General features: G+C 32.5%; 1 protein-coding gene across 1 annotated transcript in view; it reads right to left on the reverse strand.

The window, feature by feature from the left end:
• LOC118987919 (gamma-1-syntrophin-like) overlaps positions 1-13,075 on the reverse strand; it is a 110,633-nt gene that overhangs the window by 30,748 nt on the left and 66,810 nt on the right. The window contains exon 7 of the mRNA XM_037047260.1: positions 2,388-2,498. Within this exon, the coding sequence (XP_036903155.1) occupies positions 2,388-2,498 (111 nt within the window). The remainder of the gene's footprint in view (positions 1-2,387; positions 2,499-13,075) is intronic.

Raw genomic sequence — 13,075 nt, forward strand, 5'->3', positions numbered from 1 at the left:
AAGGAGGAAGAGTGGGAGAGAAACATCAATGTGTGGTTGCCTCTCCTGTGCCCCCTACTGGGGACCTGGTCTGCAACCCAGGCATGTGCCCTGACTGGGAATCGAACTAGGACCCTTTGCTTCACAGGCCCGTGTTCAATCCACTGAGCTACACCAGCCAGGGCTCACTAAATACTTTTTGAGTCTGCTCTTTCTACTGCACAAAAATTGCTGCCTATAATTTTAAAACTTAATAAATGCACTTATGAAATATTGCTTGAAAACAATATAATAAGTGATATTTAACATCTGACAGGTGACTAATACCTAGTAAAGTAAGTATAATCAGTTTCATGTATAACACATGCTGTATTAGACTGAAATCTAAAAGCTGTAGTTTGTATTCATTTCATTGCATTCATCCCCTAAGTTTTTGTTGTCAACTAAGGATTTGCTAGCACATATAAAAAGATCTGAAGAGAAGTAATTTATCAAATGCTATACAGCTGTCAGCAACTAGTGCTTGAGGTTCCATATTAACCAGAATAATATTAGAACTGAGAATATTAACATCATTCACAAGTGTTAGGATATGTCCTCTGTCTTGAAAGATTGAGAAATATACCGAAAGCTAAAGATAAATATTTGGGACTATAGTGTTACACTTTTTATAATAACATTAGGAATAAAATTAATGAGAAGTGCTAGTGGCTGGAATGAAGTAAATGATCCATAAATGGTAGCCACAGGAGAAACAAGAGGCAACTGCAGCCAAAAGACAAAGAGAAAGCAACTTCATAGATGGGTCTGTATTTAGCAAAGGGGCAGTGATGGAGTGTAGATTTGAAAATTATAAGGCAAATAAAACAAAGGAAGTGGATGGAGTTTCCAAGACATTTGTTTAAACATGGGAGAAAAATACAAGGCAAGACCATGGGTAACAACAAATCTTTAGAGAAATGCAATAGAAAAGTGAGCAGCAAAAAAGAAGTGATAAGCCACAGTTCAACAACCTACAGGCTAGGAGCAGATGGTAAGAAAAGTCCAAAGAGAAACATAAAACAGAAATGAACTATTCTCACACAGATTCAGATAAAAAACTAAGGAATTAAAAACTAAGAAAAATCCCCGGCTTATACATTTATATATAACCCCTCCCCGCGCCCCCCCCCCCCGCCAAAAGGGAACATCTTGGTAAAAGAAGAGGAACCTATATAAAGGATACATGGACAACAACTGAGAAGAGTGGAAATGGGAGGGAGGGGGGAGGATGGGGGGTGGGATGGGATGGGAGTAATAGACAGAAAACTATACTTGAAAAATAATTAAATAAAAAAATTGAAAAAACAAAACAAACAAACAAAAAAAACAATAATAATACAGAGCTATACTAAATATTAAAATATACTTTAAAGATTAAATGTTCTATTTCTGAATTAGAGAGAGAAGAATTTAATGAAATAAAATCAAATGCAGAAGTAGATATTAGTATATAGATTTTAGTATATGCTAAAGAAACAATATGAATAAAATTAAAGATACATTATTTAATAAAAAAAAAAGAACATGAAAATAGATAGGGTCATTCCTTGAACGACTCTGAATGTCAGGCTATGACTATTACTCCCTGAATTTAATAGGTACAGGAATATAAAAATAATGCTAATTTTAATCCATAGTTAAAATTATATTTGTTTTTTTAATAACATAGAATTAAAATTTTCACTTTGGTGATTATTATTTACCCATTGTTCCACACTGGAATATATATTTATAGTTTATTCTAAGACAAATATTATTATTGTAAATTCTATAGTAAGGTGATAGAAATAATTCAAACTTTGTTTAAAAATACATGTATTCATAAAAAATAAAAGCAGTTAATCTTTTTGATGAGTTATAAAAACATAGTTAAATAGTTAAGAATTCTGAAGTTTTGCATGAAGCAAAGCAAAAATAATTCATTAACCTATTTTGTTTAACACATAATAATCTGAGAAAATATGACTTGATAGATAAATATTTTTTTAAGCATTTATAGTCATATCCAAAATATAGTCAGAAATTTTTAAGGCATTTAAAATTATAATTTAGTGTTGAAATAACCAAGAAAGTGACTTTTTCAATTCCCAGATTATTGTTTTAGTGTGATGCAAATGAAATTCGTAAGGAATTAAAACTAAGAAATACAATTGTTGTGTGTAACTCCTTTTATGTTATGCCTTTCAGTGAAAATCAGCCATTAAATTCTTTAAGTGATTTTTTTTTATTTTGGCCATGAGACACAGTCCAAGGTAAAGAGAAAATGTGTGTTTTTGCTCTTTTGGTTCTAAATTACCCCCACACTTTGATTCATAAGAGTTTTAATGTGACTTATGTGGTGACTTATGTGATGAACTTGGTTTTACCTTTGCTTCAATCTGTTTAGTATCTGGATTCTGAAACAAAAATTTGATTTTGCTCTTGCCATCATCTGAAGAACCTTTAAGCTGAGAAAATTTATACCTCCAAAGTACAGCCTAAAGGAAAAAAAAGAAACATACAAGTCAATACAATTAATATCTTCATTCAAATCAAGATATAGTTCTCTTAATTGGAAAAAGTTAATTATATTATCACTATGTCCCAGTACTAAAAAATAAATTAAAATATATTTATCCAAAGCTACAATTTAGTATTCAATATATACTTGTATTTTTAGAAATAACTTTTGTATCCATGAAATAATTATTTCAAAATATACATACAAATAAATCAGTTTGAGTGTAAATTTTTTACCTTATCATGAAATAAAAACCAGACCACATAAAGCATTTGTTTATGCCAATGAATAAACAAAAACACTATTTATTTCTTTTTATTCTTTTTTTCTTTTTATTGAATTTATTGGGGTGAAACTGGTTAACAAAATTATACAGGTTTCAGGTACACAATTCTACAACACATAATCTGCACTCTGTATTGTATGTTTACCACCCCAAGTCAAGCCTCTGTCCATCACTATCAGATCATTTTTTTAAGTTAATTTGCCTCTACTCCAATTTGTTGTATGAGGTTGTGCTCCATTTTTTTTTAAACCAAGTAGGCTATTTCACTTATCCATACAGGAGTTCATTTTGTAGGTTCATCTCATAATTTCTTCAGGTTCTTCTTTGTCCCTTTGTTCCATCACTCTAAGTATTAATTATGGCTCCCAGTTACAACATACACACACAGATAGATCAAGCACATTACTACATCTGTATTTGAGTTATTAATAAAAGTATCAAATAGGACAAGGTCAAGGACAATGCCCTCCACCTTGATAGACTTTTCTCTACCCTTATGTCAGTTCATTAATCAACAGGCTTTGGGTGAAGTTGTTCACCAAAAATAAACTGAAAAGATAATAATCTTCTAACATGTGAATTTCAGTGTTACTCTATTTAGAACGATCTCATGAGAGTCCTTGTCATAAAATTTGCTGAAATCAAGAAATACCACTATTTCTTACTAGAACAAAAAGATTATTAGACATTAATGTCTGAAAATCTATTTTTGAATTTCACTAAAGGTCTATAGTAAACTTATATGTCTACAGATTCAGAGATTTATTCCCTGCTACCCTTTAAAAATCAGCATTACTTTTGTTCAATTTCATTCTTGATGATTTCTTAAACATTATAAACAATTATTCCCTGAATACACAATCCACAACAGGAACATTTCATGCCAGAAGGGAGTGACATGAAATATTTAAGGTGATGAAAAGCAAGGACCTACAACTAAGGCTAATTTACCCAGCAAGTCTATCATTTAAAATCAGAGGAGGAATAAGGAGTCTCCCAGACAAGAAAAAGCTAAAGGAGTTTGTTAACACAAAACCAGTATTGCAACAGAAGGTAAAGGGCTTGCTTAGAAAGAAAAAGAAAAGTCCTGGCTTGTGTGTCTCAGTGGATTGACTGCTGGCTTGCAAACCAAAGGGTAATTGGTTTGATTCCAAATCAGGGCATATGCTGGGGTTGTGGGCTAGGTGCCCGCTAGGGGGCGCATTGGAGCCAACCACGCATTGATGTTTCTCTCCCTTTCTGTCTCCCTCCCTTCTCCTCTCTCTAAAAATAAATAAATAAAATATTTAAAAAACAGAGGAAAAGATATAACAATAAAATGCCCTACGTATGTATCTGTCAATAATCATCTTAAATGTAAGTGGCTTAAATGCTCCAACCAAAAGACATAGGACAACTGAATGAGTAGGAAACAAGAACCACATATATATTGCCTCCAAGAGACCCATCTCATATTGAAAGATGCACATAGACTAAAAGTAAAGGAATTAAAATATTTTTATGAAAATGCATCTTTATTTTGCATCAATAAAAATGATAGAGCCATTTTGTATTGAGAACTCTATAATTTTTTAGAATTTTCTTTTGAAGCTCAAACTAATAACCTGTAGCTTTGTCAAGATGAAAGTCAGCCTGAGTCAAAAATTATGACAAAAATTTACATGATGGCATCATGAGAATGAACTAGAATACACATGTTATAGAATTAGCACAGACTGTAATATCTGTTTGTAAGAGTATTTAAAAAATACTTTCACATATTATAACAATAAGTTTAGATAAAATGAAATCCGTATAAGAACTCAAATACTGACTTTTGGGCCAGATGGAGAGACATAGGTAGATACACTTTGCCTCCTCACACAATCAAAAGAAGGACAGCAACAAATTTAAAAACAAAAAACAATCAGAACTGGCAGAAAATCAAACTTTATGGAAGTCTGACAACCAAGGAGTTAAAGAAGAAACATTCATCTAGATTGGAAGGAGGGGTAGAGACAGGCAGACCAGAAAATAGGACTTGAGGCAAGGTGGTGGCTGGTGGAGTGGGTAGTTTCACATTTGAGTACAGATTAAACTGGAGGAACAAATCTGGAGCAAGACAGACCACTCAACCCAGTGTTCTAGTGTGGGAAAATGAAGCCTCAAAACCTCTGACTGAAAAAATCTATGGGGGTTGCAGCAGGGGGGAAACTCACAGCTTCACAGGAGAGTTCACTGGAGAGACCCACAGGGTCCTAGAACATACACAAAATCACCTACCTGGGAATCAGCACTAGAAGGGCCAATTTGCTTGTGGGTAAGTGGCTGAAAGCCAGCTGAGAGCTGAGCAAGCAGCATTATTCCCTCTCAGACTTCCCCCCACAAACATTGTGGCAACACAGTGACATGGGTTGCCCCACCATGGCCAATACCTATGGATCTGCTCCTTATCATGTAACAGGTGCCCCGAGACAAAGTTTTTTACAAAATGTCCCAAATGAAAGAACAAATCAAAGCTCCAGAAAAATTACAACTAAGCAACAAAAAGATAGCCAGCCTACTACACGCACAGTTCAAAACACTGGTAATCTGTATGTTCACAGAATTATTTGAGTATGTTGCAAAATAGAAGAAAAAGTGAAGGCTATGAAAAGTAAAATAAAGGAAAATGTACAGGTAACTAACAGTGAAAGGACAGAAACTGGGTCTCAAATCAATGGTTTGGACCGGACAGAAGAAATAAACAGTTGACCAGAACAGAATGAAGAAACAAGAATTCAAGAGAATGAGGAGAAGCTTAGGAACCTCCTGGACAACTTTAAACATTCCAACATCAAAACCATCAGGATGCCAGAAGGAGAAGAGAAAGAGCAAGAAATTGAAAACTTTTTTTTGCCATTCAATTATAATTCTTTGCATTTCCACCCCATCCCCACTCTAGTCATCCCCAACTCCCTTCCCTGCTTCCACCCTCCGTTGGTTTTGTCCATATGTCCTTTATAGTTGTCCCTGAAAACCCTTTCCCCCATTATCCCTTCCCACCCCTGCTCTGGTTACTGTCAGATTGTTCTTAATTTTAATGTCTCCGGTTACATTTTGCTTGCTTGTTTGTTTTGTTGATTAGGTTCCAGGTAAAGGAGAGATCATATGGTCTTTGTCACTCACTACCTGGCTTCTTATTTGAAAAAATAATGAAGAAGAACTTTCCCAATCTGGCAAAGGAAATAAATGTCTAGGTAGTCCAGGAAGCTCAGATAGTCCCAAAGAAGTTGAACCCAAGGAAGCACACATCAAGGTACATCATAATTACATTAGCCAAGTTAAAGATAAGGACAGAATTTTTAAAGCAGAAAGAGAAAATAAGACAGTTACCTACAAAAGTGTGTCTATCAGGCTATCAGCTGACTTCTCAAAATTGACCTCACAGGAAAGAAGGGGCTGGAAAGATGTATTCAAAGTTATGAAAGTCAAGGACCTACATCCAATAGTACTCTATCCAGCAAAGCTATCATTTAGAATGGAAGGACATATAAAGTGCTTCCCAGACAAGGTCAAATTAAAGGAGTTTATAATCACCAAGCCCTTATTTTATGAAATGTTAAAGGAGCTTATCTAAGAAATAGAAGATCAAAAACTATGAACAGTAAAATGACAACAAACTCACAGCTATCAACAACTAAACCTAAAAACAAAAACAAAAACAAACTAAGCAAACAACAAAAGAGGAACAGAATCAAAGAAATGGAGATCACACAGAGGGTTATCAGTGGGAGAGGTAGAGGGGAAGATAGGGGCAAAAGGTACAGAGAATAAGTAGTATAAATGGTAGGTAGGAAGTAGACAGGTGGAGATTTAGAATAGTATGGGAAATGGAGAAGCCAAAGATCTTATAAGTACAACTCATGGACATGAAGTAAAGAGGAGAGAATGCAGCTGGGAGGGGGTGTTCAGGCAGAGGAGAACAAATGGGGGAAAATGGGACAACTGTAATAGCATAATCAATAAAATATATTAAAAAAACAAAAAGATTCTGTAAACATTGTATCTTCAGAATCTAGTCAAAATAAATGTTAACTAAAAAGTTCACACTTTAAAAAGGATAAAATAACAAAATCATAAATCTCTTAAAAATAAGGATTAAAATTTTATCTATAATATACAATGAAGTATAATGAATTTCTATAAAATCTCATTCAATTATTATTTATTCTATAACCAAACAGTTATAAAATGGCAAGTATATATTAAACATTTTGATAAATATTTTTATAAAGAAGACAGTGTCAATACCCTGAAGATATTAATCTCTATACCAAAAAGCCTGTGTTTTTGTTTTTACTATGAAAGCATATAATTTATAAAGAAGCAACATCCAATCATTAAAGTTTTTCTTAAATTATCTCTTTAAATATAATTTTATACAGCATCTCAAGAATAAAATTTTGAGGGGTAATTAACTTTCTGAAAAAAAACCAACAGTTAAGTAATATCTCAAAACATCCTCTGAATTAAATCTCTATGTTTTAAAAAGTAAAACAAATTAAACAACACATATTATAGAAAAAACTGTAAGTTTTAAATAAATAAGTATTTTTAAAAATTTCAAAACAGGGAACTCTAGACTTAGGAGTAATTATAATTACATTCTCATTACTTACAATTAAAAAATAAAAAGGAAAGCAAAAGAGTGAGTTCCACATAGCAACACATAAGGTAAAGTGTAAGAAAAATTCTAAACAATAAATAAAAAGACAAACAATTTTAGACACAACTCATTCAAAATAGTAGAAAAACAATGATCATTTTAATAAGAGAATATATTTACCCTCCCTATACATAAAAAATAATGTGATATTAAAATAACTTAGCTCTTTAAAAATATTAAGTCAGTAAAGATCACTAAAAGTTAAAATATCTAAAGTTAACAAGACTATGTTAAAACAAATATTTGCATAAAATACTAATAACAGTGTGAAATACTTTAGAATACTAATTTTAATATATATATTTAAGCCTTAAAATGTTACTATTATTTAATTCAGAAATTATAATTTTAAATATTAACTATAAGAAAAGCAATATATAAAAATGAAAGTGCTAAGTACTTTATTATTAATAAATATTAAAATGGAAATTCATAATATTTTATATTAAACTCATGGCAATCATCTATTTACATAGGAATATGCAAATAATATAATGGTATAGGGATATTAGAACATAAAATTAGGGGAGATATGTATGTTAAAACAAAGGATTTTCTCAAAAGTTGTACAGAAAATGTCTTCTACCATATATTGTTATACACAGCTCAAGTCCTGACATTAATAAGCTGTGCAGTATTAGACAACAAAAATCTTTATTTCTAGCTTAGCTTTGCTGAAAAAGTAGTTTTTCAAATTCTCAAATTATAATTATTAATATAACATGCTATTTTTCATGCAGTCGTAATAGTATAAAACAGGAAATTGTTATTTGAACCATATGATCTTTCAAGAAGTTAAAATAGGTCTAAAATATGGGCTGATTCAAGAACTCTTAGTCTATCTTTTTTTATGACAAAATTTTGTTTTTAAGATTCTTATAAGCATTATTTCAACTACGTTATGAATATTAATGCTAAAAAAATGAACGGACACCACTGTCTCCCTAACATGTTATTTATATAGCTATGGGTGAGTCCAGTTGTAGGATCCTTGTGGCTGGCTCTAAGGTAGACCCAAACAGGATAGTGTTGGGTGAGATGTGGATGGAGAGTAGGATTGTTTGTGGTTACTTTACAGACTTTGAACAAAGTGATAGTGAAGAATAACATCCTTTGCCGTAAGAGGTTTCTAATCAGGGTAGAAAGTAAACCAAGATTCAGCAGTAAGTTCTCTGTAAAATATATGAAGACTTTTGTTGTAAAAATGACTTTTTTAAAAGATTTTATTTATTTATCTTTAGAGGGGAAGGGAAGGAGAGAGGGAGAGAGATATCTATGTATGGTTGGCTCTTGTGCGTCCCCTGTTGTGAACTGGCCTGTAGCCAGGCATGTGCCCTGACTGGGAATTGAACCGCAATCTTTTGGTTCCCAGGCACGCACTCAGTCCACTGAGCTACACCAGCCAGGGCTAAAAATGACTTTTAATAATGGCACAATAAAGCTTAGAAGAAATGTTTATATCTTCTGTCTTACTTTTAAAAAAAATTCTGGTGTAGTTTATATATAGTGGTATAGTCATCTGTTGCTTACGTGGAGTGAGATTAGGGTTATAAAGGCCAGAAAACTCTCCTTCCTGATCATCTACTTTTGGTGCTTTTCTGACTATTAACAGTAAATTAAGACCTTTTTGCATATTATAATACATATATCCCTGGAAAGATAATGTCTTTTTTGATAATGCACCGACATTTAAAAATAAAATGCTGATCTTGTAGTTATAAGTATTTAAATATAACTCAAACTTTATATTCTATTTATAAGCCAGTCTGTCCCAATCTGTTACTTTGGGACAGATTATTCATTGACTGAAGCCTGAGTACATTCTATTAGAAACTAGAAGTGATAATACTTGACTATCCAACTTTAAAAGGTTACTGTGAAAATGAATGTGAAGCACAGACAATGGGAGCAATTGGCTATGGAAGTGAGAAAGGACAGGGCAGGGGAGAGCAATGGGGAAATAGATGGGACAACTGTAATTGAACAACAATAAAAGATAAAATTTTAAAAAACTTTTATAATAAAAAATGTATTATAAAATTTTATAGTTTACAAAAAGAAAATGAAGGAGAGGAAATTGCTCATAACATTGCTTTATAAACTGCAGGGTTTTCTCTTATTTTTTGTCAGTTGAAATTAGTTTAGTAATTAATTAATTACTCTTTTTCCAATAAAAAAGTAGAATGTGGCAAGCTGTCCAAGCTGGCAGTCCATATTTTCAAATAATCACCACTTTTGGACCTGAAACACTCTGTTAACTCACAAATCTGACCACATAGGGATAAGTGTTATGGGTACCCAAGATAGCAAAAAAGAACCAACCAACCAACAAACAAAAAAACCCTAAGATTTGTTCACAGATGGACAGATTCAGCATGTTAGAGTGTGAGTGGACAACATGCACCTTTGTAATAAGCATCTTCACATGCCTGGCTTTGTTTTTGGTAGCTAAAATTTATATCATACCAGACTTTTCTGATAAGCACAAATGAAATATTTGAGGTCATTACTGATAAAATTTAGTGCACTTAAGCAAGGGGTGTTAACTATAGCTTGCTTCTTCAGGTCACTTGTGGTGAAGTAAGAAGTACTGAATATTTTTGTGTCCGTGAACTAGTTGTATCAACTTGCTTGCTGCAACCTGCCCTCTGGCATCTGAAATGAATGAAGCTGTCTGGAAATCTGTGAGAAGGGTCAGTGGGAAACAGAGGAAATGATAAATGGTATATACATACAGTTGCATAGGAAATGGGATAAGTGGAAGTTCTGTAGGATTTATAGAGAGCAAACTGAGTATTCTTTTGATATTTTTTATTGTATGATTAAATAAAAACTATTTTATAATCTGATGTAAACTTTGCAAAAACAGTTAGTAAAAACAAAGATGAGTATAATGGAAGATTAACTAGTGAATTCTAAGATCTCAAAAGTTGATGAGTATATAATTAAACAAATTGTATTGTGATGTTTAGTATGTGATCCACTATGGGAACCACAGTATCACCAATCATATAAAACAAACAAAAAACATAAATTAAAGATACTTGAAATAGTAATAGTTATATTTTAAAAGTTTCAAAATAGTCATTATATTTACATAAATAACTATAATAAAATTATTACTTAGGTGTAATTTTTATTTAGATTAAATGACCCTTTTTAAATTAAATCTGGTCATTTTGAAATTTAAGTTTTCTCATGAACCTATCAAAGTGAAGCTATTGATATTGATTTGTCTCCATTAGCAGATTTTTTCTTACTTTAAATATTTAAAACATTTTTTCAATTAGACTTGACATACATTATTATTTTAATTTTAAGTGTACAACCCAGTGACCTGATATTATATCACTTACTAAATGATCACCCAATAAGTCTAGTACCCATACATCATACATAGTTATTACAGTATTATTTACAAGATTCCCTATTCTGTAATTCACATCCCTGTTAATATTTTGTAACTATCAGTTTGTACTTCTTAATCCCTTTATTTTTTCTACCCAGCACTTCAAATTCTCCCCCATCTGGCAACCATCAAAAGATCCTCCGTGTCTGTAAGTCTGCTTCTGTTCTTCTTATTCATTTATTTTGTTTTGTCTATATTCCACATATAAGTAAAATTATATTGCATTTGTTTTCCTCTCCATGACTTATGTTATTCAGCAAAATACATTCTAGGTCTGCCCATGTTGTTGCAGAAGGCAAGATATTATTCTTTTTTATGGATGTGACACATATGTACCATTTCTTTATGCATTAATCTATCCATAGACACTCAGTTTGCTTTTATATGTTGGCTATTATAAATAATTCTGCTATGAACATATGGAGATATATGTCTTTTAAACTTAGTGTTTAAGTGTTTTAGATTTCTTTTGATACATACCCAGAAGTAGAAATTCTGGGTCCTTCTTTTCTTCTTATTAAATATACAGCCTTTTTTTTCTTTTCCTTTCCTTTTTTTTCTCTTTTATTTTTTTTCTTCCCTTTCCTTTTTTTCTTTCCTTTCTCTTTCTTTCTTTCTTTCTTTCTTTCTTTCTTTCTTTCTTTCTTTCTTTCTTTCTTTCTTTCTTTCTATTTTATTTATTATTCTTCAAGTACAGTTGTCTTCATCTCCCCCACCCCAACATTCCCCTCCACTTGCAGCCATCTCCACCTCTTACCCTCAATCCTATCCCCCTTTGGCTTTGTCCAAGTGTCCTGTATACATGTACCTTGACAACCATTTCCCCTTCCCCCCATTATCCCCTCCCACCTCCCCTCTGGTTACTGTCAGTTTGCTCTTTATTTCAATGGCTTTGGTTATATTTTGCTTGCTTGTTTTTTTGTTGATTAAGTTCCACTTATAGGTGAGACAATTCCTCAGAAAACCAAAAATGAAACTGCCTTTTGAACCAGCGTTCCATTGCTGGGACTGGACCCTAAGAATCATGAAACATCAATTCAAAAGAACCTATTCACCCCAATGTTCATAGCAGCACAATTTACAATAGCTAAGTGCTAGAAGCAACCTAGGTGCCCATCAGCAAATTAATGGATCAGAAAACTGTGGTACATTTATGAAATGGAATACCACACAGCAGAAAGAAGGATCTCCTACCCTTTGTGACAACATGGATGGATCTGGAGAGCATTATGCCAAGTGAAATACAGCCTTTGTTTTAAAGTCATTTTTTTTTCTGGCATAAGTATTGCTACCCCAGATTTTAGTTATCTGTTTTCTTGTTTTCTTTTAATGAAATATTATTTATTTTCAAAGAGGAGCTAAAGAGGTTTAATAGCTCTTCCTTATTTATTTAATTTCCTGAAAAATTCATTGAGAATTAATTTGACAAGATAAATATAACAAATGAAAAAGGAAGAAATAGAAATCCACCCAATTTTTGAATCATGGGTTGAGTCTTAGAACATGGTTTGATCTTTCATTCTTTTTCATTGGTCCTGTTTTCGAATTTACTATCTTCTCATCAGCTGTATTGTATCTTTTTATTTTCATTGGATTCTCTTTCATTCTGTGGGGTTCATTCATCTGTTGCCTTCTAGAAATTTTGTTTGAGCGAGAGACCTGAGATAATTTAGAAAAGTATATTCGGTATTCATCTTTGATCTTTTGGTAAGCCTTTGATTCTTCTTCCAGTTTAAGTAAATAGTATTTCACTTGATGTTCAAGATGCCTTGTTTTCTCCTTCTAGCTTTCAAGTAATGCAACTGAGGATTTTGCTGACAGTTGCTCATAGACACAAATCGAAGATAGTCTATCTGAAGAACCAGCATGTAGTCTTTCCCATTTCTCTTTGAGAGTAACTATTTGCTTTCTTAGTTGACTATTCACTTCAAGTTTTATCTCATAATGGGTTTTCCATTCATTGCCTATATTAGCAATAGTGAGTTTGGCTTTCAGTTCCATTATTTTACATCTTAATTCAATTATTGAGAGTTGTATTAAGTCTTTCATATGCAGTTCTTCCAGCAACTTTGACTTCATTGTTCAATGCTCATTCCTTCAAAATTGTCACCTCTTTTTTCCCCTATAGTGTCAGGTCAGAGATCTCCCCAAGCCCTTCTCAGCAACTCTTCC

Source organism: Sturnira hondurensis, unplaced genomic scaffold, assembly GCF_014824575.4.
Source record: "Sturnira hondurensis isolate 20B ecotype Veracruz unplaced genomic scaffold, ASM1482457v3 Scaffold0005509, whole genome shotgun sequence".
Taxonomy (NCBI): Eukaryota; Metazoa; Chordata; class Mammalia; order Chiroptera; family Phyllostomidae; genus Sturnira; species Sturnira hondurensis.